The sequence below is a fragment of the Crassostrea angulata genome, chromosome 7 (genome assembly GCF_025612915.1).
Source record: "Crassostrea angulata isolate pt1a10 chromosome 7, ASM2561291v2, whole genome shotgun sequence".
Lineage (NCBI taxonomy): Eukaryota > Metazoa > Mollusca > Bivalvia > Ostreida > Ostreidae > Magallana > Magallana angulata.
Window position 1 is genome coordinate 50,177,086 of NC_069117.1, and position 24,690 is coordinate 50,201,775.

A 24,690-nucleotide genomic window follows, 5' to 3' on the forward strand; every position below is an offset into this window, starting at 1 on the left:
ACTACACTGATGATAACGTCAAATCGCTCAAGCCGTAATTTTTGCCTTATACAGGGTTACAGATATATACGGTAATTATAGAATATGCTACATTTATTAAAAATGTAATAAATAAATAACATAATCATTGATATATTCATTCTTGATATGATATATTTGAAACATATATGGACAGAAATCAAATGACATCCATACATTCTGAAAAGGTCGTTGTGATTGTTGTTACAAGGACCAATTTTTTTTTATTCTGGCGATCATTTCACTTTGATGAAATGATATACAATTTAAATTGTTTACACCGATTTTACTTATTATAACTTGGTCTAGATACAAGTTGAGTTTAAACTAAATTGTTAATGTGTCTTCATTCCCTGGCGTATCATAGATCATGTGGGTGACGGAGTTAGGTTCATAAGTTATGATAGCACGTGTGATAAACGTCGTTTTCAGAGGGCTTATTTGAATAATATTAAGAATATTTTTGTTAATAATTTTATAAATTATAACATTTCATGTTATATTTAGTGATTGCAAATGATAAAAACCGCAAAAAATAATTTGCAGAGAAACGCGGACTGTTTTCCGGTTATGGTGACGGAGTTTGGGTACTCGGGGATATAGTCATGAAATTGATTTCATAATGAAAAAGAAAAAATCAGAAACAATTATAATCATGATAATTATTCATGTGTCTCTGGTAAAATCTAACTTTTCTGGTTTGTTTCTCCTTGAATTTAACAATGTTTAACACTAAATGAAATTACATTATTAACGATAAATATCTACACAAAATAAACGATTATCATATATCTTCATCCACAAATAAGCGAGGTCAACCTCAAAATTAAGGAGATTAAAACATTCAGATTTCCCATTTTGGAGCATTCTTGCTGCGGAAGTAGCGAACTGTCCAATCAAATCCATTGTACTAAATTTATCATGTTTATTACGATGTATTTTAGGATAATATAATTGTTAAATATACTGCCGTCTTCATTTATCAGAAGTAGAAATGTAAAGCTGACGATCGAACCGTACTATTTCTCCTTGGCTTCACAAGACTGAACATAAATTTCTTTTTTTCCCCTAATATTGATGTGACGTAACTGGCCCACAATTCCATTCGGTTCCCATTTGCGGATACCGTCTCGAGAGAAGCTGAGGTTGTTGTTTTTCGTATGTGCGTTTGTCTTTTCGGAAGAAGAAGAAAGCAAGTAACATTATATGTTTAGAAAATTGAATTATCATTGTCAACTGTTTACCAAAAGCAAGGAACGGCTCCAATGGCAGATTTTTGGGACGGTAGAACAAGGCAATGGCATAAAGACAACCATTGCCCTCATCAGTATTGAGCAGCATGCTTTCACAGGTATAGATATTAAAACATGATTATATAGGTACCAATATGTATAAATTTTATATAATTGCTGTCTAAGCTGAATCGCAGATACCTGTTTATGCAGAATATGTGTTGTAAATATGAAGTATGAGTTATGTCCCTTCACTGATGTCGAGATACTTGGCTGTCACATTGACAAAATACAAGGAAAAGTTGAATGTGTTAAGGTCAGACGACACGTTCCTCAATTTTAGATAACTTTTTCCAGGAATTTGTTAATGGTTTACTACTACTTTGACAAGCTTTCTTGCAAAAAATTAGGGTACCTTACCAGGCATTTCTACAAAATACTAGAGTATGCAATTTTCTATATAATCTTCTTGAAAATACACTTGATTTGCTGATATAAAAATAAATACATCTACAGCATAGCGAAATTCATTATATTAGAACTAAATCTCCGCCGGGCCGGGGCTTTGAACTCACGACCTCTAGAACCTATACGCTTCTGACAGTGAGCGGCCACAGTTCTAACCACTCGACCATCTAGACATATACCAAATCCAAGTAAATTTTGATCACTTTTTAAGTAATTATGAAATTAATATTTTTTATTGGAACTCTTTATTACGAGGAGATACAAAAAAGATTCTCGAGGAACGTGTCGTCTGACCTTAAAGTGTCTGCAATTGAGTTAAGTATTTTTTTAAATAGATGCTTTGTTAAAAATTTTCATACAAGTCATCACATACCTCTGAAACACAGACACTTGTTTCTGTTAAGTTTATCTCAATAGTATGATAATTAACTCAAGATATCTATCTCCAAATTACATGGCAAACCCCCTTTCAGTGAATTGCAGTCATTTTCGCTTCCAACAGAAAAGCAGCAAGCAAGTGTTAGAATACCATTCTCTCTCTACGATAATTTACCTATAAGGCTGTAGATAGAAAATCATTTAAGGCACGCTTGGGCAGTACGTGATACACTCCAATTTGATGAAGACGGGGTCTACACTTCTAGGTTAACTGTCCAGTCATTGGCTGAAAGATACGAATACATTGAACACAATGACACTTGTCCGACTTCATCCAGGGCTGTATGTTTCATTTGAAACAGCGTCAATTTCACAGACCAGAGCTGTTCTTGGGGAAAAAACTTACTGATTTTGACAGTCTATGAGTATTAATGAGCTTTTCTTAGGGAATTAAAAGAAAGAAGGTCAATATTTGACATATCTTGTTTTGGTTAGCAAACTAGATAGCAATCCCCAGAAAGTCCAGGCTCTTGTTAAAATGGTTCTATTAAACTTTGTCACAGAAACATGTTATGAGACAAGGAATTAGTTACATTAAATTGGGAATATATTGTAATATAGGTAGCATAATCTTTGTCTCATGATAGAAAATCAGTCTATTGTTACCGCATTCTAAGCGCCCGAATATAAAATGTTTCATTACGCTTAGTTGATTTGGTTTTTTTTATCTTTCAACGAGCGCATGTCATAAAAAGAATATATTCTAGATGCGAACTATCAAAACCCCAAAAAGGCATGCGGTCTTAAAAAAGCTCAGACAAGTTGTATCCTTACCCAACAAATAAAGCAGATTCTCGGGTTTGGACATATTTTGGTTTTAAGAAAATTAATGTTGGACTGCCTCCAAAAGAAAATCTGGATATGACTTAGAGCTTTGTAACAAGTCAGTTAATTGTATCTTGTTTATTTACATTCATTTTTCAGTAAACTATAAGATATAAAAAATCTGGATATGACTTAATAGTGCCTTGTTACAAGTCAGTGAATTGTATCTTGTTTATTTACATTCATTTGGCACTAAACCATAAAATATGAAAATTTCGATAATATTCGAAAATTAGTTAGTTGAGGGAAACCAATTTTGGATGAAGAAAATCTCACCGATTCCCATTTCTTGTCTCAAGACAAGCCCTTACCATAGTTAAAATATGTCTCAGATTGTTGTAATGGAGCAAAACAGAGCAGATTAGCTAAGAAATAATTTTGATGAATTCAATAGAAACCACTATGTAAGTAATTAATCGAATCCTTTTTAAGACTTGAAAACGCCTACTATCCTAAAACAGAATTCATATAAAGAAAAAATATCAAATGATTTTCTCAATTCAACTTTTGAAGTCAGAACTCTCTTGATCATTCCTATAATAAATGTTTGATTAAGAGTTATCTGCCCCTATTTATTTTGCTTCATTGACAACACACACTGACAGAATGGATTCTGTGGTTTCTTATATCAAACAATACCGGATATAATTTCAGCATATTGAGTATTTTGAGATGTAAAAGTGATCGCAAAAAAAGCAAAATTACATCATCTAAAAAATTTTTGGATTGGGTATTGCATTTATACATGTAGTCAGTTGGGATCAGCTATCATACTTTATAGATCATATCTGTGCTTAAAAAAACATATTTTGTTACAATTTAAATGCTGCAACTAGTTCTGTTTTTTTTTTTATACAGAAGGTAATTTCCAAAAGACGAAGTAAATCTAGGTTGTCTGATGGGACAAGGGCCTCATCTGAAAATTCCAGAATAATCAGACAGGTAATATGCCATTTTAATTAATGAAATATTTTTAATTCATATTAATGATGACTTCGTATCTATTTATCAAATGGTAAAGAATTGTTGACACATTATCATGTAACAAATAAGGGAGATGACCACAACTAGGCTTGAACTCGAGACCTTTCAGTTTAAAACCAATACACCATTGACTGAGATAAAGGGTTAACCCACTAGATACAGTGTAGTACTGGTTAAAACATGGCAGTACAAATCCTTACATATACTCTATCACACTCTGTCCAGTTCTATTTAGATTTCTATCCCTTAGAGTTCACAAGACTTTTCAAAGCCCTCCACATGGGTCATTTTTTTTAGGAGCCAATGTAACAACTCAGGACCCTATGATATAAATACCAATGCTCTACAGACTGAGAAGAAAGGTCAACCCACTAGCTAGTACTAGCTTGTGTTTAAAAAAGGGAGGATGGTAGTACTAAGCAGACATATATACAATCACTTATGATTTTGCCATTTCGTAGGAAAAGTATATCATATCAACAAATGATATTTTATATAATGATAAGGACCATCAATTGCAGGCATGCTTATGCAAGAACTTCAAACAGAATATTAGATGATCATAGAAATGAGAATAAAATCATGTCAGCGAATATATATCTCACATGTCTGTGAAACAGGTCATAGGTTTCTGTTTATGATGTTTAAGATTCCAGATGTTTGTCTGATCATTTTTATAATACATAGTTTTGCTGGAAGGTAGCATAGCCTTTGCTCTTCACTTTTTTTCAACAAAAATCCAGCAAAATGATTGTTCTTTCAATTGGTGTGACAACAAGAATCTTGACCTCTCTGTTGGTAAATTCTCTCAAAATGGAATTGGACAAAGTATAGTTCAACACAAGTGGCCATTTGCACTAAATTATATATTTTATGAAAAGTATAGCAAAAAGTTGATGACTGGGGTGTGGTCATTGACAACTTATGAGTTGTTGGACCAAAAGACAGAAACTTTGTCTGAAGCTTTTGGCCAAAGTATGCTAGATTTTTAAAACCTCTTGAGACTAAGAGCATCAACTAATCATAGAAAAGAATTCACTGATTGATCTTTAAGATAAAAATACTTTATTTGCAGTTATATGTTATGAGAGATGTAAATATAAACAATAAAATTTTACGTTAAGTATTTTACCTGCAATGTTCATTATCTTCATACCGATATGAACCTCAAAGGAAATTTTGTTGTTATACCTGCAACAAATTGCGGGTATAGAAGGATTTGACCTGTTAGTCCTAGGTTGTTTTTTTTTGTCAGCACAAATCCTCTTAAACTGCTGCACAAAATTTTAATGAAAATTTGTAGGTAATAAGGACACAATTTGTAGATGTTATTAACAGGATATGCCAATTCCATTATTTTTCTGTGCATTTTGCCCTTTTGAACTTGAAATTTTTGCCATTTATTGATCGTAGAAATGAAACAATTTTCCAGAGCAATTCCTCTTTAACCCCTATAAATTTCATGTAACCTTGTAGTTGTTAACACAAAAATGCATATTTACAGAAAATTCCAATGTGATGTTTTTTATGAAATAATGTTGCATGTGTACCAGTAATACATTAAATTCGTGTAGTATTGTCAGGTAATGTGGGATGGTGGGGTATGTGAGCTTGTTCACTTTTTTTCATTTAAGAAGTCACTGTAGAAAAATTAAAAGAGAATATGAAGAATATTATGTTAGATTTGAGTTTTAGTTGAGTTTTAGTTAAGTAGAGGATTTATAGATCCAGTAAATCAATCTATTTGGTAAATTTTGCTCTGATTACAAATGTCACAGGCAAGTGAGATTACAGAATGTTTAGTTCAGATCATGCACTGAATTGCATTGATACAGGAGTTTAACAAATGAATGCAAAATATTTAATATTTTTACAAACAATGATCCCACAATCCTCTGTGTATATAAACAATTACAATAAACGTTAAATTTTGATAGATATAACTTATGTCCTGCAAAAATTAGGACTCTTAGATATTAAAGTATGTATTAGAATAGATGTTAAAAAAATTTAACCCAAACAATGAACTGGATGATACCTTGTAGTTTAATATCAGTGTTCACCAAGTTACTGTTTTCCCCACCTTATAATAGCTATATAGTGTGAGAGACATTCCATGATGTACTGCATTTACTAATCTTTCTTATAAACTGATCTCAAGTTAAAAACTATATGCTTGTGTAGTTTGCCCACACATTAAAAAAAACCTAGGCTTCACATTGCCCCATGTGAGTCAGAATTGGGATATGCCAATGATACAGAGGCAACAGATGAATCTAATTGATAAAATCATTGTTACAACAGCTCTCCCTAGTCATGCATAATTGATACTGCACATGAAAATAATGTGTACCATCAGTCATAATCAGGCACTGTTGTTCTCATTACATGTGGCAATTAACCGGGAGAAGTTAAGTGTAAAATACATAGGCCCAGTAATGACGACTGACTGTGTGGAAGATCTACCTTGATGTGTATCAATAGGCTAATCAAAGGAGTTTTTAAAAAGTTAAATGTTTTATAAATTTTAGACGTTTATATAACCCATGCATTGTTAAGGCAGCCAATAAATCAGAAATGAACTTGATTTTTTTTTTTATTTATAAATTCGATCAAGTTTAAGTTTATAATTAAAAACTGTGTGGTTTGCACTACACTGCAGTCAATTAAAAACATGAACAACAATATCAGATCAAGAGTAGATTACTCTGAAGGCAGAACAATTGTATGAATTTCATGCATATTATTAAACTAGACCGAATACATATCATGTAATCCATTACTTTACAAATGTTTTTCCAATATATTTCAAATTTTACAAGATTTCAGACAGTATGTGTCTTCTTTATCTCTTAGATATCTAGAAATAGATAAATAATCACAAATGTCAAACAAGACATAACTATTTCTCTGTCTTGTACACATATTAAAAAATGTGGAAGTATTACTTGTTGATTGACTAACTTTGGTTTGGTATTGACTTTGGTGGCCACAATAAGCAGTCATATTCTCTTGTGCAATCAACCTAACAATAGGAGCCAATTAGTTGTGTGGCTAATTGCTATACAATATTTACAGGTTCAAGTCCATCAAGGTCCTATGTGAATTCATTAGATGGAATAATCTTGTAGCAGGTGAAAAACTGAGCAAGTTTTTGAGGTCTAAGTTTCATGGTCATTATTTTCTCTTTATGATGAGTCGGTGCTGATAGGTATTTTTGGTGATTATGTAAATGTGCATTAAATTCATCAGACAGTGGAAATTCTTCAAGCATCAGCAGCTTTCAAAATTCGACATCTATTAGAAATCTCAGCCTATAGTAGTATGTATAGAAAATATAGCTGTGATCACTATTTCATAATATAATAGAAGTTTGGTTTATGAGACATAGATATGTATAATTGGGCCACATTTTAATGCTCACAGAGGAATGATAATGTGACACATAAAAAAATGCAAATGCAGTGTCCTGAATAGTATAATGTCATTTAATTCTTACTACTGACCTTGAAAGAATCTACTGGTGTATAAGATTGTGACAGGTAAATAATGCAGGGATGACATTTATTTGGTAGATATTTTGATCAACAGAATGCAAGTTCCTGAAATGCATTACATGTATTTATATAAACAAATGAGTCATACGTTCATGTATGTACTACATTTAAAATGCAATATGGAGATCAATATTGATATCGTGATGGTATTCACATAATGGTCTATTGATGGTTAAAAAATGTAAAGAATGTAGCCCCAATCTCCATATAAGTTTTCCAACATAAAATATTGATGGATAAATGTTAATATGAATAACATATGTTTAGTGTCATGGTGTATTCATTAATGGAGGCTCTAGGGAGCTAGATTACCTTTGAGATGACCCCCAGTGGTTGATAACACAATTTAGGATCATCTCCTTGTAACATACTCCCAGCATTCTGATGCAGGATTGGTGCCATACAAACTTGTGTATCTGGATGGATGCCACCTCTGTATTGGTGTGATAAAAATACCTCCACACTCAACACTGAACTGGCGAAAACCATTACGGCTGCAAAACCTGGGACGTGTACAATACTTGGGATGTTATTATTGTTGATCATTCAGTGTGAAAATAAGTAGTAGATTTAAACAGCAGGAATGTAAACATACATCTGGAAGGCTTGAACAGGTGTGAATCAGAGGAATTCTGTGTAACACATACTCTGTACACTTAACTTACTTAGAGGTTTTACTTAGTGATAAAACTCAATATATGTGATTGTGATGGATTTTCTCTTACTGAAATACTTGTATTTTGATTGAAGTTTTTTAGCGTGGATGATCTGAGGATATAGAATACACAAATGGCGCAAGACAAACATAGGCCGAAGAAAAACACCTTCACCAAAACTGAAAGGAGCTTTGTAAGTCTGTGTGCTTGTACACAAACAGTGCATGATCAGTTTATACATGTATATTTACTGCAAGTAACATGATTTCATGCTATGGGATGCTGCATGAAATATGACCTATCTATGCTTGTCTTCTAATTTCCATTTATCACTTATACCAGGACATATAAACACATGGACTGGAATTGGCACTTCTCAGATTTATAATGGAAGGATATTGCATATATTTTCAGTACTTAACATCACGGCATAATAAAATGAAAAAAGGATAATAAAATGATGATTATCAGATGAATTTGTTTAGGAATCTGCTTTAGAATGGCAACATTTTTATGAAGGACAACCCTAAAAATAGAGATAAGCAAATCCCATGTATATGTTTAAAATGTCTAATGGCATGTACAGCAAATTATATACATGTATTTCAAAAGGAGCAAACAAAGGGCCAGTCACCATGTTTTGTTGAAGATATCTTATTAATATTTTGATCCCTCTTCTAAATGACCAGCACCCCTACCAGATGAATAAAAAAAAATTAAACTCGTGCAAAAACAGTTGTTTTGTTTAGTAAAGTTGACCAATTGTGAAAGATGAGTATTAAAACCTGCATCATAGGATTGTCCATGCGCTTGGCACTCCACAACAATGAAAACATCATTAAAGTCACATCGGAGTTGTATAACTTTATTTTGCATGATGAGAGTTATGGATTATTCATGATTTATTTTATCCCGTCTACTGTGAAGCCTCTCCCGAGATGCCAAGTTGTTTATAATGCAGATCTTTTGTTTTGTGTGCATTAATGTATTAACACAGGGGAAAATGTAAGCCCTATACAAGATAGAAATTGATATTGGTCTGTGTGTTTGATATTAATCTGGAGCTGTATATTGACAAAAGTGTAAGGTGATGCACAGTTATGTGCTGTCCTGGGTAGACACCATTTTGTGAGAGAATACAGTAGCAATCAATTGTTACAATCTATAACTGAACAGTTTTCTGAAAATGCTGCATGTTGATGAACTAACAATCCAAATGTTGACCTGAGACAGTTGTTATCCAGGTTTTATATACTGTAACAACTGTGTATTATGTTGTACTTAAGACTTTTCCTTTGATCTGATAAAGGAGTTTGTATGATTATTTCTTGTAGTTGATACTAAATACATCTTTAGGCATTTATTTGTTTTCCGAAGTAAATTTACTTTCTAATTTTTCCAACAAAATTTCTTAGGCACATGTTTTTCTGATAAAAGTTTACTTTAGTAATGTAGTTGGTATAATACAACTTACCATGACAAGGAGCAGTGTTTGGATGCTGTTTATGTCAATAGGATGTGCCCTTTATGAATTTGTAGAAGAGAATGGTATTAAGGTTCATTCAGCTGTGATTTCCCTGAAATAAAAAATACTGTGTAACTGTAATCCTGGGGACGGTAGCTCTCAATCTAATTTAGAGGTGGATGCTTTGAAATAGTGTTATACTATAGGGCAATGTTTCATTGCAGAAACAAAATTGTATACTATAGTATCAAAAATGTTGTCCATGTATTCTCATATAGTATTATGATTTATTTAGTTACCAGAGTGGGTAAGTTCATATACTTATTTTTTGGACGGATTGCATGGTTTTTACTCTCCTGTTTTGATTCTGCTTGTGGTCATCATGAGAGTTAAGTGTAATGAAGGTTGTTATTGTGGCAATAGCTCTTTGTTCAGACTGATTTTAGTATGCTAGAAACTGTGTTGAACCAATTGCATAAATGGTACTTGTATACTACAGACTTTCATGCATTCAGTGATATTTCGACTAGTTGATTCAATGATACTGTGCCAACTCAATTCAAAGGCAAAACAACTGCAGAACACTCATGAGACTCGTATGAATATCACTCATTTATTGACATCACAGCTATACTTGTGCATATTCAAGGCATTTGAACAAGCTTTACCCTGTGTATCAAATACATGTACTAATAACTTCCAATATTAATCTTTGTAATAGCAAATAACAAATCACATTTTTTCAATGAAATTTTGCTCATTTTATGAAAGTAGACTATTACATCAAGTTTTAATACCATTTTTTCTTGGACTAGATCTATATATATTGTTGTCCATTAGAATTGGAACTCTTCACATAGGGAGGTAGAATGGCTGTCAGTGAAATATAGTATATATTGATTTTCCATTGCTGCTGAACACAAGCCTCCATATTGTATGGAAATTTGCATTTTAGCTCTAATTCAGGAGCCATTTTGGAGCTTCCATTATTATAGTGCATAATAACCCTGTTTCGATAGAATTTTGAAATCTGCTTTGTTTGGATTAATGAATAATAGCAGTTCATAGATCCATATTTAGTATACCGACAATAATGACAAACATTCTCTGCTGGCCATTGGTTTCTGCAGGGATATAGACTCATAAATGGGTGTGATTAGTGCTGTAGATGGGACGAATTAATGTATACACTGATTATCAAAATTGCAAGATCTTGGCTAAATGTTTTTGCATGGATACCTTGGTTTGGGTGGACTGTGATTGTATAACAGGAAGTGGGCTACTTGTGACAAATGTGTCCTGATGGGTCGAATTAGGAAACATAACAGTGATGTCGATTCCTTGATGGTAACTTTTCTTTATTATAAGTGTTTTGCAGCTATCTGCATTGCTTTATTTGATTTTAGGAGAGAGAAAAATAATCTTGCACAACCTATTTTAGAATCTTAAAGACTGAGTTCAGATATTACTGGCAAATTTATTTATTACATTTGTTCAAGAATCTTTAACTGCATGCATTGATTTTTATCTTATGAGCGATTCTGTGAATTTTCATTGTACATATCATGACTACATACAGGAAAATATTTGCCCCCTTACAACTGTGTCTGGGCGAATTCAAGACAGGGCGAAACTCTTAGTGTAGAAGGGCGAAAATTACATGGGGCAAAAATAACCTTGTTTACAATATATATCATTCTACTGTGCATTGTTGCTGAGGATTTTGTGGTAATTAGAATTACAGCCTCATTTGAATTTAACTTTAATACTTCCACAGTGTTTATAAATGTTTTTGCTACACTGAATTCTCATGAAGAATTATTTGTTCCTACAGATGTTTTCACCTTCAAATTTCTGCAACATAAGAACCAAAGAGAACTGTGTATTAAGCATTGTCTGATAAGCAAAATTGATTAGTAATGGAGATATTGCAAACTACCATAGTGTAAATGGTAAAACACTGAATTTCCATAGTGATAAGAATCTGTCCATTAAGGTCAGATTTTGGAGTTGTCCTGTATTATGGTTCATTCCGCCAGTGTATCAAGATGTTCTCATCTCTGCATGAATACTGAGGAGGATTTGACAATATCTCACTACCACCAAGATGGCCATTAATCATGGTTCATTGGTTTAAAGCCTTGTCAATATGCTGAAATCAGGCTAAAAAACTTCTCATCAAGATATCACTATGCTCTTCAGTACTGATTTTGACTTGCTCTTTCTATTATTATCATTATGCATTTTAAGGGCATATTATCTTTTCCCCTTAAGCAGCATTATATAAGGACAGAGAAATGAAATATTACCTTCTTATACAGCAATTAATTACCCCTGCCTTAATTTTACATACCCAAGAGTTCTTCTATTCTGCATTCAGTTTTCCAAATTTTACTAATTCAGAAAAGCTTTTAGATTATAATGTATATTTACTTTTTACTGATAAATTCAGTACATGTACTCAAAATTTTTGGTTTCCATAACATTGTCATAGTTCATTGAAAAACTGCATTTTGCCAGCTTTACTAAAAATTTGTGGCGAGATTGTTTATTGGCTTCTAGAAAAGCTGGATTTAGATATGAATGCCTGTCTGGTTTATAAGTGAGCTTGTTTACATCCCAAAGCATGAAAGAAATAGCTGCCTTCCTCAGGGCTCCTAGCTGTCAGCCAATCCTAGCCATACAGACTACAGACAGATAGCAGGATGCACTCTTGAATGAAATGCAGAAGCTCTTAGAATTGATTGGCAAATGATTATGTTGGGATGCACTTCATCCATCATGTTCAGGGCGAAATAAATAAGATACTTTATTTTCTGATTATGGATTAATATTGCATCCATTTAGGAATCCAAGCAGCTCCAATATGTATCCCAATTTAATCTGAGAAAGGACTGCTGTTTTCAACAGACCAAACTACAATGCAGCATTTTCATTTGCTTGTGTTTTCCTCTTGTTGTTGCAGTGACACACATTTGTGAATTATTGATTCATGCTATTACACGAAGGAGCAGAATTATAAAATATTCATAAGAGTTAATCAAACTTAAATCAAACGTTGTAGGCCTCATCATTTTGTCACATTTAACATTGTATTTTCTGCTCTTTATAGGCTTATTTTGAAAATCTGAGTGTCCTTTTCAAACTGGAGTGAATCTCTTTGTTTGTATATAGGTATATGAGTAATTGCTCTTTTTAAGTATGTATTGATTACTATGAGAGTAGGGCAGTCACAGACATATTGATTTTTTTAGGGACATAATGCAGTAGTGCATGCCGTATTGCTGCAAAACTTCCTCTGTTACAGTGTACAGACATTTGTTTTTCTATCAGAAGCCATATTCATGGTCGGTCATGTGACAGTTGTCTTTTACGATTCAGATAAAGCTATGGACTTTCTGATTTGATGAAATAATGCAATTGTTGTCATAGCGTAGAGATGCTGGCAAGTCAGTAGAGGCTGGCTTCTGAGAGGACTGACAGTGGTAGTGCTGGGTGGTGTTGACTTTGTGTCTATTACAGCTTCCTATGACCAGTATTATTGAGTTGGAACTGAGTATTCATGTCTATTGATTTGCACCAAGGTTACAAATTAACTCCATTCTAGAATGTGTGTCAGCTTGGAGGGCTAATCCAAGCATGGGGCAAATATTTCAAAATTGTGATGGGAAGAAAATGGAGACTGCATGGCATGTGTTGTAACAGGTTGTTGTGAGATAGAGACATAATGGTGGCTGTAGGCAGTCAGTCCCAGGAACAGTATAATCTCCTCCTTAGTTCATCCTCTATTTCTTTGGTAAGTGCATGCCAATAGTACTGTGTGGTGTGCAGAATGGAACATATTGGAAAATAAATGCCAAGAGAGTCCTGAAGTACTAACAGAAAGTATAGTACATATGTACCGGTACATTTTGCTGCTGCCAACCCCCACTCCTGTCTAACTATCCTGGATGTTTCCCTTGTTTGTAAACAGTGGTAGTTCAGTGAATTTGAATAATTGAACCATTTATGTTAATAACTAACTCTCTGTCCTTTTTTTTCAGGAATCTGCAGACTCCATCAGCCAAACTACACCAGATGCTTCTGAAAATGAGGAGCGTAGTGCATTGCAAGCAGAAACAAAAAGACTTGCCTTAGAACAGTTACATAAAGCCAAGGTAAAATCAAATTCACAACTCTTCCTAATCTATATGCAGCAAGCCTTGAACCCAAACTTCACCATTGATTTGCTTAGCCCTTGGAAATTGATTTTTTTTAATAAGTTACTTTGCCATCTTAGTAAATAGAGACAAATGAGTGTAGTAGATGGTTTTGCACTTGTGTACTGGTGTTTAGTGTATTACTCAGCAGCTGACACCAGTTGATAAAGATCACAGTGGGGCCCTTTGCCAGTTCTTCCTCATGCCATTAAACTCAATCCCTCTTATTGACAACTCAGTTTGATAAATTGCCTATTTTCGGAGGTTTGCACTGCAGAAAATGATAAAAAAGAGAAGGGGGAATTGTACTTTAGGTCGCATCACAGATATGCCTGAATATTTCTCCCATATTGCAAAGTTCAGTAATGTTCTAGTGGAAGACTTTGCCATTGGACTAGAGTAATTAGTGTGCAACACAATATAGAGGGTGAAACCCAGCAGTAGTCAAGAAGCCTGCTCCACTTTGTAGAGACAGTGAGAGGGTGATTTATGACAAAAAGGTGAATTCATCTGATATTGTATTGATTCTGTCATAACCGTCACTAGAGCAAGAGGCTTCCTCCCCCACTTGTCATTATGAACATGCAAGATTCAGGTCTGTCAGGGATGCAGTATTGATCCACATACACTTATTTATTTTGGTGGAAATCTATTTGTGGACTGGATTACTATACCCTGCTCTGGGATATTTTTGCAGCTAAATTAATTTGCTGGTTTCAAACTCCCACAATAGTTTTGATATTTTTATTATTATATTTGTACAGCAATCAGCACTGGGTGCATGCTGATACATGTTATGGGTTGTGGGAGGGAGGATTATATCCATATACTGAGCAGTGTTTAATTATGCGTGCTTGCCATTCCAAATATAGAATGAGAAATGAATTAGAACTAGTTTTTGAAAGTAACCGACGCAAGATTTCTATAATGCATGAATTTCTATCTTGGATACCTGTATGATATTCATTGATTGAATCATGAATGACATTTTGATTAAAACAAAAACCATCAGTGGTCTAGTGACGTAATAAAAGAGTGAACAAACAATCTGACGCTGTTATTGATGAAATATTCCACTTGGTTATATATATATGGTCCAGAATTATAATTCAATAAGATTGTTATACACATTGGTAGGTAGACATGAAACGATTGTTATAACCGGGTAGATGTCATTTTTATGTGTATCTCAAAAAGCTTTTGTTAATTGATCTATACTAGAAGTCAACATTTGAAGTACAGGTTAATCGTGAAAAAACTTCAAGAAATGAAGAGCCAGAACTTTTCATCCATAGCATTAAGGTGACTCACTACACCTTGAAATATTTTCTCAGAACTTTTCATCCATAGCATTAAGGTGACGCACTACACCTTGAAATATTTTCTCAGATCAGTAGAAAATCACTTGATTGTGATAGATATCATAATGGATAAGAGGTATTTAAGTCAAATAGGCAAAAAATGTGCAATTTTGCAATTTCCAAATTTTAATTCAGTAAACATGAACAAAAGATTCAAACTCATGATCTGCGGTTCAGAAGCCCAATACTTTAACCACTTATCTACAAACCAATCGAACGATATAAACAGTTTAACGAAACATTTAAATCGCCATCTTGTGACGTAGTGTCTTAAAAAGTATAAGTGTAGGTTTAGTGAGGTACCTTAAGTGAATGTGTGCAGTTAAATGAAAAAATAAGTCAGGCTGTGATTTAATTCCCTTTGAGAGATCAAGAACTTCAGAGGATGGAAATCCGAGCTACCTGTTTGAGTTAGTCTGAGTGTCACCTGTATGTAGTGGTAAAAGCAGTATATTTGTTGTACCTGCAAAGGTTATTGTATAGTCAGACTAAAATCATTTTATCTTTGTAAGTTTTTGCTTAACAGAATGTGCCGCTGGAGCCCTTTTAAAAATAATTATCACTCTGACTACATAATTCCTTAATGTTTACAAGATGCATAGAAATATCAAGCAATGAAGAATAAAATTTAATTAAATATTCCTGTTAATAAATAATGAGCCATGGGCTGATGATTGATGATAACTGAAAAATAATTGGTAAACCTTTTCCAATTATCGATTTCAATGTTAAATGATAGCCTGCCATAGGAGTAGAGTTTGTGGAAAAAAAGAATGGCTTAAGTTTTGTATTTAAGTTAGAATAATTTGGTTTCCTTTTTGATGAAGATGGAAAGGAACAAAAATAAATAGTAAAACAAGTATTTTCTTCTTAAAGAAACATTCTTTTTAAGAGGGGGGGGGGGGGGGATGATGTATCTACTACAAATTATAATGAAAAATTATTGATTATGATTTATACCATTGTGGATAATCCTTTGTGTGCTATATGGGTATGAGGAGAAATTCTCCATCATCTGTTCCCTAGATCTAACTGACCAGACAGTGCTGTCAGACTAAGAGTGGCATCTGTTGTCTATTTCTCTATTATTACTGGCTGTACTAGAGTGTAATATACAAAGATAATGAGCTTTCCTAAACATATGGTAACCTTGCAGTGTTCTTGGTGCTATTGAACTAAGAGGGAACAGGACAAGATGTGCTATATACATGTATATTTAATGCTAATTTTCTCTAATAGCATCAGAGCACTAGAATTTAAAATGAAAGTAGCTACCGGTATATACCCCTATTTCATTGATATAAGTTTGTGAAAATGTTATTCAGTCATTCAATTATTGTCGCAAAGATCAAGATTAAATGATTGATAAGAATTGATTTTGTTGAATATGTGTAAAGATGAAATAAGTTCATATTTAATTGAAGACTCTTTTCTTTGGTTTCCAGAGTAAACCTGTGGCTTTTGCGGTCCGCACTAATGTAGCCTTCAACGGGACAGCGGATGGGGGGGACTGCCCCGCACCTGGTCACTGCGTCTCTTTCGATGTGAAGAATTTCTTGCACATCAAAGAAGTAAGTAAAGAATGCTAATATTTCTATCTGAACCTATCAAAAAAAATTTATTAGAATTTCTTATTTGATTCAATGATCTCCTATAAAAAAAATTTGGAATCAATTTTTTGTATTCATTAAGAAGACAGACATTAGTTATGGTGAACTTTTTGTGGTGATGTAGCCAGTTAATTGAAGAGTCAGAAGTCAATTAATAATTTGGCCGTAAATCAGCTTTGCACTGTATGGTTTTAGGATGCTATCCAACAAATGGCTATGTGCATCACCTTTTCATACCAGTACATGTATGCTACTCAGCCTGGTTTACATATGTATTAGATTCATGTATGATATTATCTTCTTTGTAAAGAATATTCACATACCAAAAGTATTAGCTTTAGAAATATATCTCTACAGAAAAATTGGGGTCGACAGACAACAACAATAAATGCAGTTAACTGAGCAAAAAGAGAAAAGAAATGTGCATCGGTTTAGGAGATATTAACCTAATATCTTAACACTGTCTGGTGAATATTTGATGCTACAAAAAAGTCAATCATTTTCAGTGTATTGTCTTTTTATTTGGCTCATACTTTCTTTTTAAAACAAACCACACCAATTCACTTTTCGATCTCTCTGTAGCCTTAAAACCTACGGCCTTTTAACCCAAATTCCCACAGACCTATAGCTCTGCAGCTTACAGAATGAATATGTGTACTGCAATTGGTTGAAATCAGCCAAATAATCTAGAGATAGAAGTGAGAGAATTCATGCATTTCAGACATGTAAATATATAAAAATAAGAGTTTGTTTGATCAACAAATAGTTTCATTCAGTATTTTCTGTTTCCAGAAATTCAACAATGACTGGTGGATTGGGCGGCTGGTCAAGGATGGTTGTGATGACTGTTTTATACCCAGTCCAGCCAAACTGGAAAATCTCAAGTCTCTGTCTGGCCCCAAAAGCAAAATGTATGTAAGGTAAATGAATGCAACTGAATACACCACAAATCATGGCTCAAGGTGTCTTCTTTGTTATCCCCTTAAATTCCAAAGTAAAAGAAAAATTGTTTCCTTGCCTAATCCATTCCTTGAGCACATATGCTTGCAGTCTTTGTCTAGTTTATTTCACATTGTGTATATAGTTTGGGGAGGAAACTATTTCTTTTCGTGACAGTTTAGCTACAAATTTATCTTAAGTGAGACAAAATTTGATATCTTCCCTTTGCACCAAGTTGAATTTAACAATTAGATATTCTGAACTAAAAGTATATAAACATATAAGCTTCTAACCAACTAAATTAGTTTGTTTTAAATTGAATAGATGTTCCTAAATGTTAACAATTTGTAGACCTTCCTAAATGATAACAATTTACAGATTTTCTAAATGTTCACAATCTGTGGACATTCTATTCCTCTGTTGTGGTTCAGTTGCCTTCACCAAGCATTGTCATAATCATTATTCCATTAAATCCAATAGATATTGTCACACAAGTCTGTTAACATGTTTTCGTTGTTGTGATTCCATGCATGTTTTATTATTAACACAAACTACAGTTCACCTAATGGTATCACTAAAATTTTCTTTGTTTTGTTTTTCAGACGCAATGACTCCAATACCACCATGGAAGGTATGCTGGGGCAGGGAACAGGTATGAACTCCTCCCGAGAATCCACCCCACCCACGCCAGGTAATCAGCACACGTCCACCCCACCCACTCTGGGTACTGGGCACTTGTCCTCAACTGGGCCTGACCACTAGCATGATGGTGTACCATGGGGCATTTCTATCATTAGAAAGTGTCTTGTCCATGTTAGATTATCTCCCTTATTCTTAGTTAAAAATTCAGATTTCAAAAAAGAGTTGGGTTTTGATAATGGAGATTTGAAATAGATTAGAATGTAGACAAGTAATGGTGACCACATCTATCCAGCATGACTCCTTTGTTGGCCACTGTCCACTTTGATGTCCATCATTATACTAACTGACCACTCTCTAGTCCTGCTTTGATGTGTAACTGTTTGTACACTTAGTACTTGTATATATATTGACATTTAAGTGCAGTACTCTGAGTAGATTACACATGTCTTGATCTAAGCAAAAATTGGAGTATTAGTTGCAAATACATGTATACCTAGAGAGTATAAAGGAATGCTCGTTTATGTGCATGTGTATGATAAAATTGTTGATAATGGAAACAGCTTAAATTTGTTTTATTCTCTCAGAGTTTTGATATCTTAAAGAACTTCAGGGCATTTCATTTCTTCAAGTAAAATATTAAAATAATTTCAATTTATTTACTTTTTCTGATATTGACAAATAATTGGTACTTGGACATTAGACACAGAGTTATTTTACCTGTCCCCCATATCTCCATTACTTGATATCTTCTCTGTATAGAAGAAGCAAGTTCTTTATTCTTTTGTGTTATTTTTTTTTCAGGAATGAATGATGAGAATGGAGCAGACAGCACTGTGGGTGAGGACAGCGACAGCACAAAAGCCTACAAGTCAGGCGGCATCATTCCTCCAGCCAAAGAGAAGAAAAAACCATTCTTCAAAAAAGTAGGCACTGATCATTCTATTGAAGAAACAGTTTAATATGTATTCTTTGATATGCTGTAAATTCCTAATTATACACGAGAAATTACGGTAATATTCGCATAAAATTGCAAGAAACACGTCTCGCGGATTTAAAAGTCTTGCTTCAATTTTTTGGACAGGTGTTCACTATTTGAAATTATTATTATAATTCAGCGTTCACGATTTTATATTCTGGCAATTTGATGCAAAACTGTTAAATCGCAGAATTAAGTACTCTCGTTACAGTATTTGTGAAAGATGGAGATGATAACGATTGCTTTGATTTACAGTCTGAGTCAGTGCCACCTTATGAAGTAGTGCCTTCCATGAGACCAGTTGTCCTCATTGGTCCCTCACTGAAGGGTTATGAGGTCACAGACATGATGCAAAAGGCTCTCTTTGATTTCCTCAAACACAAGTTTGAAGGGAGGTAAGTCATGGCAATGCAAGAGTTCTAAAAAAAGAGTATTCCAACCAATGTCAACAAAAATTGTTTGATTTGATTTATGTTTGAATAATTATAGAAATTAAATTTTAGGATCATCATTACCAGAGTTACTGCAGATATTTCGTTAGCTAAACGATCTATAATTAACAATCCCAGTAAACGAGTCTTGTTGGATAAACAGAGTCGCTCTTGTGGAATAGGTCAGTATCCATAAGTGTAAAAAATGATAGAAATTTGCATCTAATTAATACATTGTTATTGTTTTGTGTGAAGTCAAATTAATACATTGTTATTGTTTTGTGTGAAGTGGGAGGATCTTATTCTTTTAATTTCCTGCTTCACAGGGGAAGTGCAGAATGAGATAGAGAGGATTTTTGACTTGGCCAGGTCTATGCAGTTGGTAGTTCTAGATTGTGACACCATTAACCATCCCTCACAATTAGCAAAAACTTCTCTAGCTCCAATTATTGTTTATGTCAAAATTGCTTCACCAAAGGTAAGATCTGTTGGGCATTATTTGTAAAGTTTTCAATGTGTAAATTTTATTGATTTTTGGAAGATTAATTGAATATTTTCGCAGAATTTACAGTTTGATTTGTTTCCTAATACATGTATTTAGATTACATTGCTATAGGTAAATATCTATTTTCTTTTTTCAGGTATTACAGCGATTAATCAAATCTAGAGGGAAATCTCAGAGCCGTAACATGAATGTACAGTTAGTAGCTGCTGACAAACTGAACCAGTGTAGTCCAGTAAGTCTGTGTTATCATAAGGAATATACTGTCTTCAAGTGAAGTTAATTGAATTCATGACAGTTCTTAATAAATTTATATGCATTTCATGCGCGGATCCAGAAAATTTTTCCAGGGGGGGGTCCGAAGGATAATTGTGTTTGCCAGGGGGGGTCCGAGGCATATTTTCGCGATTTTACTATGTAAATTTAATAAATTTTCATTTTCCAGGGGGGGTCGGGACCCCCCCGACCCCCCCTCTAGATCCGCGCATGCATTTATATGCATTAAGATACTTAACGTCATTAAAAAAGCAGCATAATTTGTTTGAATATGTAGACATACATGTAAAAGTGGCATAATATGTTATTATATGAAGATATAAAGGTTATATATGTATATATGTAGATTTTTTTTTTTATCTGTTTCAGGATATGTTTGATGTTATTCTTGATGAAAATCAGCTGGAAGATGCCTGTGAACATCTGTCCGAGTTTTTAGAAGCTTACTGGAAAGCAACACATCCAGTAGATAACACCCAGCAAACAAAACTAATGCCTTCCCCCAATCCCATGACGAGGCATAACACAGTGCCCCCTGGGCATGGGCACGGACACGGGCACGGGCATGGGCACCATGGACATGGTCACAGTGTTCATAGTTCATCATTTCGTGAACCGCGGAGACACGATGATCATGAACATCATATACGTGGTGGTGATAGAGACACAAGTCCTTCCCGTGAAAAACTCCACGATCGTGATCTGAGATCGGGACATTATGAACGTAGTGATTACAATCGGATGTCGCCCCGAGATTACGATCGTAGAGACCATAGTGGTGAAATGCACGAGCCACGGCGAGATGACCGGTACTCTCATAGAAAGGAGCATGAACACTTTGACACGAGAGAAGCCTATGGTTCACCAACAAGGAATTCTAAATATCCCATGAAACAACAGTCTATAGATATATAGACCACCGATAACTGTGTGAGATAAACCTTCCAGGGATTTGCAAATAGCGTAGTGATTAAAATATTCAGTGTTTTTGACCTCTATTTTGTTATAAAGGTCATGTGCCATGAATGACCTTTACCCATGTTAAGCTGTAGGTAAATATTTACCTACAGGGGATAGTTAAAGATCATATGTCATGCGTTTAAATGTGGTGTGAATGCCTTCCTTTGAGACAAGAAGTTGTCCACAATAGAGTTTTCCCTGGATTTCTTGTGACCAGTTCTTGCATACTGTATGTAGCTATAGAGAGATTGTAATGAATTCTCCAATATTCTTCTTCTACAGTTATCATGTTCTTCCTGCTAGATGATGTTGGACTTGTTAATGCAGAAGTCCTTGCCCCAAGTTCAGTACGTCAGACTATGTAGGGCAAAGGACGTATTTGGTTGAAGACTATCATTGATCAAGTTACGCAATCTGAAACGTGTTTTAAGTTGATCTGCAATATTCTCACTTTTCATTGTTGTTTTGTTCAGTTGATGTCCTCAGATTTTGCTGGCAAAATTATGTGTCATGGTTACCATAACCATATAAAATGTCTCCAAGTAATATACTTTACAACTCTGGTGTGTAGCTTTCTACAAAAGTGCAATAAATATTAGGTTTTTCAATCAAATTGCAAAAAAAAGGTGAACCAATGTTTGTTAGTGCAATTTTTTTTAGTGCAAATTCTCAGTTGTGTAACTATATTACAGGATTACTATCTTTTAAAATGCTCACTTGTATTATTTTATTTATATTTTTAAAAACCTATGGCTGGCCATAGTAGTTTTTGGGGTTTATTTTGTATTTTAATTTGATATTGTCCCATTTCTTTGTGTAACTACGCACATTTAATGAAATTAGGAGTTATTTCCCTTTATCCTGAATCTCGAGGTAGAATCTCATTCTAGCAGCCGATCATATAACTAGTAAACAGAATCAAGCATTTTTTTATCCAAGATATTGTGTTAACTCAAAATACATGTACCATATATGTTAAAGGTTTGAAACTATCATTTTTTATCTGTGTAAATGAAGCATACATGTAGTTGATACAATGAAAGTACAGAATGTCTCCAATACCTTAATTATTCAGGTTGGGAATATTCTTCATTTTGCTTCACCAATTGGGTAAAAAAGGTGTATTTATTGATGTAAAATGATGTGATCAATGAAGCTAAACTTGTATGCATAGCACTTTTTATTGGAATCTCAATTTGTATCTCAATATGTATTGTTTAGAGACAACTTGAGTGTAAGCACAACTTGTGTGAAATATTTACTGAAAACGTAGTAGAATGTAGTGTGAAGAGTTGGAGAACTGTTTTTTTTATTATTATTTATAATTTTATACCTCTTGAGAAAAAGAATAATCTTGAATACCTTAATATATTATAGATTCCAATTTTTCATTCAATCTTACCACTTTTTCCCTTTACAGTGGAATCAGTTTGTTGTTATTTTGCCCTGTGATTCAGGAAATATTTGTGGATTAGACACAAATTAGATCTTGCATAGAAACAAACCAAGTTTTAATTCATACTATATACGTTATTACACATGCACACCATTTTGTTGATTACATGCTTTGCTCATAGTTTTTGTTAACAAGTGCAATGTTAAGAGAGACGATGTACCAGTTCATATTTTTATTGGGAAAAATCGAAGTGTAAGCAGTAGAAATCATGTGTAGAGACTTCTTTAAATAATCAAGACTTTTGTGGACGTTTTACAAGACTGTGTGTATGGGTGTTTTGTATGGGAAGCTACTTTGCTTCCTTATTCTACATGAGAGATCGTTCCTTGTTGATGGATATTCCACAATTAATATATAATGCATTTATATCTCCATTTTGTTAACGGTATGGGAATTGTTGCACTACCCTTTAAATTCTGTACAATATTATTCGGTATGTCAATTTTATTAAATATTTCCAAGTTTGTTGGATTTGTAAATAAAACGGATTTTTATCTCAACATTGAGGAGTTCTTCTGTGTTAAGCCCATTTTATTTCTCCCTATGAAAACTATATGAAACTGAATACATTGAACATTCCTTGTTTGAAAAACTCGGATTTAATTTTTCTGCTATTTGATATGTGTAATGTAATTTAATAGAAATATCTATTATGAAAATAATTCCTTTTTTAGTTATAAAATTATTTCATTTTATCTCTTCACTAAGATTTTTATTAGAAAGATTCAAGAAGCCCATTGTTTACGTTGCAAAACTGAGTAACAGTTCTCGAGTGAACTACTCTGATCGTCATCGCCTTTGGATATTTTTATATTCATTAAACCATTGAGGCGATTTTAACAAACTCAACACAGAGCCGTCTTTTTGGTAATGGGCTTTGAAGAACTTTATGTATATATGATAGGTTCAAGTTTATTAAGCCAGAGACATAAATAACATTATTTATTATGTTATTTATGTCTCTGATTAAGCCAGTGACCCTCGTTGGTCAACTTTATATATAACCTATAATACGTCATCCTGCTAACAAACAGAAGAACAAAGTTTTACCATAACCATGGGATCAGAGAAGGGCCACTACATTCTGGATGAGAGGGGATTTTCAATTTTAACCCCACCCTAACCCAAAAAATCTTACAGACTAGTCATTGCGTAATTCTTGTGGGTCAGGTCACAAGTAGGAAAAGGAAATAACTGAAATATAGAGAATTCTTACGAAATATGGGTTATCATTTATTGAGAACAAAAAAATGGAAGCGTGCTATTTTGAAGGATTTTTACGTGGAGTTACCGAGAGGCCACACGTTAGAAATTCCAGTTTCACATAGAACTATAAAGGCAAAATAAATAAATAGATGTGAACGTAAATGGATAAAAGTTTCAAATTCCAAATACAATGTTGCCCCTTTGGTCAGTCTGGTAGAAAGGCCACTAGGCTTATCTCCGGTTGGAGTTGTCGTTTTGTACTGAATTGTAACTTAATTCAACACATACACATTCCGGTATGTCGAAGTTGGATATCTTTGTTCAGAAGAGCAATATGCTCATTTACCTATTACTGAATCTTTGACGCAAGACTTGAACACATTGATACGTACCCGGTATCCAATGAGATTAAAGCCCAGTTGGACGGATCTCTATGATAATCTTTGACCCGTCGTGTGCTTAAGGATTGGTCAGAGGTCTCATTTGAAC

At 33.9% G+C, this 24,690-nt stretch overlaps 1 protein-coding gene across 9 annotated transcripts; it reads left to right on the plus strand.

The window, feature by feature from the left end:
* Window positions 1–971: 971 nt before the first annotated feature.
* On the plus strand, window positions 972–23,497 carry LOC128155515 (voltage-dependent L-type calcium channel subunit beta-1-like). 9 transcript variants are annotated; one of them, XM_052817264.1, is made up of 13 exons: window positions 977–1,369; window positions 3,840–3,923; window positions 8,273–8,371; window positions 13,687–13,800; window positions 16,649–16,774; window positions 17,606–17,733; window positions 18,355–18,443; window positions 19,196–19,317; window positions 19,626–19,765; window positions 19,874–19,983; window positions 20,128–20,279; window positions 20,443–20,538; window positions 20,949–23,497. In XM_052817264.1, exons 3-13 carry the CDS (start codon window positions 8,312–8,314, stop codon window positions 21,492–21,494), a joined length of 1,683 nt encoding a protein of 560 aa, XP_052673224.1. In that variant the 5' UTR covers window positions 977–1,369; window positions 3,840–3,923; window positions 8,273–8,311; the 3' UTR covers window positions 21,495–23,497. The 9 variants fall into 9 exon arrangements, with proteins under 9 accessions (XP_052673227.1, XP_052673228.1, XP_052673221.1 ...); XM_052817267.1 differs by lacking the exon at window positions 8,273–8,371 and having other exon boundaries at window positions 972–1,369; window positions 18,355–18,404; XM_052817268.1 differs by lacking the exon at window positions 8,273–8,371 and having other exon boundaries at window positions 972–1,369; window positions 17,606–17,724; window positions 18,355–18,404.
* The last annotated feature ends 1,193 nt before the right edge of the window (window positions 23,498–24,690 follow it).